Raw genomic sequence first — 6,160 nt, 5'->3', positions numbered from 1 at the left:
ATAGGTACATGTGCTGCCATCTTCTGATTTATTTGACCCAACAGGGTTACAATAGCCTAAGTTGTGACCAAGCTTCAGTGATAAGCATCAAGAATCTTAGCCTACCTCTCTGTCTGTCGGAGTACTTGCAGCAGGCGTATCCTCGTCTCCTGACAAATGCAGACGGAACCCGCTGTAACCACCAGCGTTTACGGTGGCATTCCGACAACTCTGTTGCTCCTGTGCAGGGTCCAGAATGAACACACAGTCTTGCAGTTGAGTGAAGAGAGCACAAGCACATCAGATCAGGAACAGATTGATACACACATGCACATCAGATGCATTCAGACCCACTTCAATCTTATGCTATTTTCTACCAATGACCAATCACCATTTTGGGTCATTGTCAAATGTCAATAAGATGGGGTTGCTATCCGCAAAATAATCGAACCAGGGTTTCCCCCTTCCTGTAACGTGCTCAGCGGAAACAGAAAGGCTATCGCAAGTGCTGACAAACCAAAGGGGCGAATATTTCGTTCAAAAAACCCAAAGGGGCGAATAAAATGATAAACCCAGAGCCTGCGTACAAGGTTAGCACCAATCGACGTGCAAATCAGGCAAGGAAAGCGCACCTCACAAGGCGGCGACGAAACGCCGGCGCTGTCTATTCGGTGCTCGCCGGTCGTCGGCTGCCGATGCGGCTGAAGCCATTGCGGGAGCCACGCATTATCCTGAAGAAGTCGAAGGAACACAAGAGGGCGTCAGAAGAGGGCGCATCCCCACAGTTCACATCTCCCCCTCCCGCCCAACCGAGAGAGAGAGAGAGAAGAGAGGGATAGAGAGAGAGAATGGCGATTACCTCGGAGAAGCGCGGGGCCGGCGGCGTGTTGCGAGGTCTCGAGCATGGAGCGGCTGGCCGCCATGGAGGAGCTATGCTACGTCTCCGATGACGGCGCATCCATGCTCTTCTTCGACACCCTCTTCGAGACGGCCGAGCGCATCGCCTCCTCGCCCGCCGCCGGCGAGAAGCCCACTCCTGAAGACCGCAATGGATAAGCCGGGGAACGGAACGAAAGGCTTTTTTTTCTAACTTAAAAACGTACTGCAGATTAATTATCAGAAAAGCGAGGGGTGTTTTTACAAAATTACCGCGACATACGGCAGAAGCACTGCGCGCTTTATTATTATAGGGGAGATATGTTGAGTGTTTACCCGAAATAAGACGATAAAAAATATAAAAGAAACAAAAGAAGAAACACAATTACATAAGCTGGATTCTGATTGGTGGAACCATTTATGCCACGGATCGATGACATGAGACAAATCCTATTGTCCATTGCTAGCAATCCCACGTCCATCCATCCATTCATCCATGAGAAGAAAAGTAGAAAGAAAAAAAACTAGCAGACCCATCCTCGCGAACCCTACCCAGCCACTCGTCGCCTCCTTCCCTTCCAGATCGCCACCACCACCTTCCTCCCCATCCCCTCCCCGCACCAGTGCACGCTGTCGTTCGCTTCTCCACCTGCAAGCGAAGCCGAGCCCGCGGTCTCCCTCCCCAAGATCGCTCCGGGGCCCGCGGTCCTCCTCCACCTACAGCTCGTCCCCTCTACGATCGTGTTGCCGACCTGTTCGTTGTTGGGCTTCGACGAGCTGAGTAGCAGAGCACCACCGACGGATCCTCCTTCCGCCTGCAGTCGCTTGCCATCCGGCGACGCACGGTGAGTCATCTTCCACCTCTCCCGTTCATCCCCTTCTCCTCGCGGCGGAAACCTAGGGTTAGGTTTAGGAGCTCGCCGCCCGCGTCCTCGACCTGAGACCGAACATGCTACTTTCGCTCCCGCTCGTGGCTGGCTCGTGTTGCTCCTTCTATTAGTAGCCGGCAGCACACTGCAGTTTACAGCAGTGTTTGGGACAGAGAGAAAACAAAGAAGGGAGGGGATTAGCACCCAGCAGCCACAGACGAAATCTGAACCCAAAGTACCAAACCACGTTTCGTTTTGTTTTCTAGGCGCCTATGCTTCTAGAACTATTTTTCAATTTGATCGCTGCTACTTGGTGCGTGTGCTGGTGCCCATGAGGTAATTCTCGGCAGGAACCATGCCTCTCGATTTGCCAACGAGATCCAGAAAGATTGTTTGATCAATGACTGTATGATTCATGCCTATTCTAGGTAAAATTTCAGTAAACTGTAGTAGAAAAGGTAAAGAACCAGTAAGCATGACATTTACTTGATATGGTCCAGATTGTTCTTTTGAACACCATATGGTCCAGATTGTATCCAAGTAAAATAGCACGCTAGTTAAAATTTGTACGACGAAGCCATAACTTTAGCGCTCTAAATGCACCTTTTGATCGACTACTACCCTGAGTGTCGTTCCATGGTTATTAGCTGTGTTTTGTCACACGGGATTTTGAGTACTGTCTAGATGTGTTGCTCAAGAAGAAGCCTTACGTGTTTTTGTTCCTAAACCGTGTCATTCTTATTTTTCTTGTACTTATCATGTAGATGTCATGGTTGATAAAAGAGTGTCCGGCTCGGTCATATACCGTGTACATGTTGCCTAACAAGTTCGTTTTCTCAATAAAGAAGCTCTTCAATTTTATGAATCTGACAGCATTTAGTTTTCTGCCCATAACACTGATTTTTTTATCTTGTTGCTTCTTTATATGGTCGATTTTTTGTTACTCCTAGCTTGTTGCAATGTAGACTCTTGGCTTGGACGATATAATTTATTATCTTCTTTAAAAAAATGTATCTGTACAATATTTTGCCATGGATGTTAATTATGATGTCTAGCTTTAAGCTCACAATCTTAGTTAGGAGGAGAAAGCAGAGGTTTGAGGTTCCTTTTGTTATTGTATAATTCTCTCATTATGATCATTAATATAATTCGATTAATTTTTTTTCTCATTGGTCTATGACTTTAGTCGGATTTTCTCTGTGTGTGTATCTCTCTCTGCATCACTACACTCCGTCCCGCTTCTCACTGTGTTTCTGATGCCGTGGTGAAGGTTGCAGAGGTGGGAGGGAAGCAGAAGAGGGCGCGACAAGCTGCCACATCTCACGTCCAATTATACTATCGTCTCCATCCTCTCTGAGGTAAATTCATCTTCATCCCACATCTAAGTAGGTGTCCTCTGCCAGTGTGTGAATATTCTTCTTCTGTGCATACTGTGCTCTGTTGAGATGTGGGATGGGATGGCCTGTCGCTGCATGGTATAGCTGTTCGGAGATAATTTGTTTTTATTTATTTTATCAATCAAAGTGAAATGTTGTTGGAGTCTGTTATGTTATTTTTTGAATATACTCCATCGTGGTTAAATGTTGTTGGAGTCTGTTATGTTATTTCTAGAAAATCCAAACGAACAAGATGTGTAGTGTAAACGGAATCACTTCATCTTAATCCCATAACCTATCACTTTTACTGAAGAAAATTGGTGTTGCTAAAGTCTAGATATCTCTGCAATAGTAGACTTGTGATATTATGTGAGCACACAGCTCTAGTTCTGCAAGTCCCAATTAAAACTTCCAAAGTAACATCAGTTTTGCACTGGCTGTCAATTTTAACATCTGTAATACTTGAAAAGTTGTGTTGCCAACTCCTACTACAAAAAGAAATGATATTTCTTACTAATATTTATTAAGATGATCACATTCACATTTTTTATGCAAGACAATATATGTGTATTTTCCTACTTGTGTCACAATTAGGCCATGAGGGCAATATATTTTTATGTTCATGACTCCTTTATTTTTATTTGGAAAATTCTTTATTTTGTACAATGGGATTTACTTATTATGTTTCAATCATGTATAGGCTCAATTTCCTTTTTGTGCATGGGAGGACGCCTTGTATGTCTTGTTTTCTTTGTCTAACTGGACGACACATGCGCTTATCGGGTGTGGGAGTTTATTCTTTTAGTGTAAAATATGTGGCGACAGCTATTTTGTGTGTAAATCTAAAAATAATAATTATGTGACTGTTTTTTAAGTGAGTTCGATCGGACGCGGATTTTTGGGACATGCGGCTACGCGCTGCCGAAATCTAGCCCGTCCGTTCGCGCGTTGCAATCGCTACTTAATATAGCTCATTGGCCAATACTTGATTTGTTTATTATCAGCTTGGAGAATACGTCTCGTTATACAACACGCGTGGACCAAGTCTCATTTAATTTTTGTACTGGATCAGTCATAACTGTTGTGGACGTGGGATAGCACTCCATAAGCACCGGCCTTGTTCATGGCATGCCCTGTAGCTCTTCTTCCAGTGGAGAGCAGAAGAACAAGAGTAGATGGCCTCGGCGGAAACATACATATGTTAGCATATTGACGAAGGACTTGATTCTGTGTTTTACTTTCTTGGGTGTACGCCGGGAACGCGCTGATGTATATCAAACTTGTTTGTGCGCTTGCATTGCAGACTTCTTTTGCAGAAACATGGCATGCCTGTAGCTCCTCTTCATGATTCGAGTTTACTATGAAGAACGGAGTTAAGTGATTTTTCAGTAATAATACATGTAAGGATTTCAGTTGTAAATCAGTAGTCCGAAACAAGTGGTGAAACTAAAATACATCATTTTCCAAATCGATCAATGTTGGGTGGAGCGAGCTGGTGTGATTATAGACAGGGTGCATGCTTTTAATGTGACTAGCAAACATGACCGTGCGTTGCAACGGAAAAAAAATCACCCCCTTGTACGTATTGGACGATATGTGTAATAGGCATTTCCAAAATAACAAATATAGAGAATGTATTAATTAATATTGCACGATAAGCTTTATTGTGGAAAGTAACATGCAAAATAATAGCATATTTGAAATCTTCACTTTTTTAGCGATTTTCATATATAGATTTGGAGTTAGGATTTAAAAGATATGAATGTTTTAAAAGCATTTGAATTTACACAAAAAATGAAGCAATAGGAAAGGAAAAACAGGAAAGTAACATGCAAAATAATAGCATGTTTGAAATCTTCACTTTTTTCTGAACGATTTTCATATATAACATGTTAGATATAAAGTTAGGATTTAAAAGATATGAATGTTTTAAAAGCATTTGAATTTACATAAAAAATGAAGCAATAGGAAAGGAAAACAGGCCGACCCTAGAGTTGAACTCAGGCCTCCTGCTGAGGCAGCAAGCCATCGTGTGTCCGTCATTGGGCTAGGCACATGATTGTGTTGAAACAGAGGTGACACTTTATATATACCAGATTAAACGAATCGTTTTTTGTTTTCTCCACTTAAAAAGGGAGTGCGGGTTCAGTACGCAAAACGTCAGGGACTTTTTTGCAAAACTGTCATGACGAACGATAGAAGTGTTGCGTGCTTTATTATTAGAAAAGATTATGAACAGGGAGTAATATACTAATCTGGTAAATGTGATAGCTCAGAGAGCCTTGGTCGTGGGGTATAGACGCTGGCCGCTCCACCCATGTTGGTGTGTTTGCGTTTAGGGCACCGTTAGGCATCAGACTACTGATGCCCTGCCTCCCATCAGACTTGTCATGAGTCCTCCGATTGATTCAATCTGATGTGTGTGCTGCCCCTGGAAACAAGCTTGGACAGTTATTTCCTACGTACAAAATCCAGCATTAATTTCCTTCACAAATCATGCCGTTAAGTGGGCCGCTAATTACACGGAATTATTTGAGGATATGCATTTTTGGTCCTTGGATTTAGGATGCAACTTGCAGATTTTAGGGAACTTGCTTTTCAGGAAGCAAAACTTTTAACCAACATGGCAATGCCAAATTTGCATCAGATGCATGTGCTTGTACTTTTGTTTGTAGTTAGTTATGTTTCCATTAGTTAGAAAAATTGCTTATCTGAATGTCTGCTTCAATATTTTTGATTTTTTTGTCATGTCGGCATATTATGTCTCAGAAGCATCAAGATCTTGTCCCATCGACTAAACAAATAGAGAATTGCTTCATATATCCTTCCATCCAAAATAAAAATATTTTGAATATTTCAAAAGAATCATGATCTTGCTTCTATATGCTTGAGAATTGCTTCAAACCATCTTTTGTCAAAACGGAAAAAAATATTCCACATGTTTCAAAACCATCATGATCTTGCTTCCATCGACAACTACTTCAAACCTTCTTCTGTAAAAAAAAAGAAATATGTTCCACATGTTTCAGAAGCATCACGATCTTTGCTTGCATCGACTAG

General features: G+C 42.4%; 1 protein-coding gene across 1 annotated transcript; it reads left to right on the top strand.

The window, feature by feature from the left end:
* The first annotated feature begins 900 nt into the window (after positions 1-900).
* On the top strand, positions 901-4,568 carry LOC123396640. Its single transcript, XM_045091522.1, has 5 exons — positions 901-1,024; positions 1,100-1,185; positions 1,387-1,700; positions 2,995-3,082; positions 4,105-4,568. Exons 1-5 carry the CDS (start codon positions 901-903, stop codon positions 4,153-4,155), a joined length of 663 nt encoding a protein of 220 aa, XP_044947457.1. The 3' UTR covers positions 4,156-4,568.
* Positions 4,569-6,160: the final 1,592 nt, after the last annotated feature.

Source organism: Hordeum vulgare, chromosome 1H (assembly GCF_904849725.1).
Source record: "Hordeum vulgare subsp. vulgare chromosome 1H, MorexV3_pseudomolecules_assembly, whole genome shotgun sequence".
Lineage (NCBI taxonomy): Eukaryota > Viridiplantae > Streptophyta > Magnoliopsida > Poales > Poaceae > Hordeum > Hordeum vulgare.
This window is presented reverse-complemented; position numbering and strand designations above follow the sequence as displayed.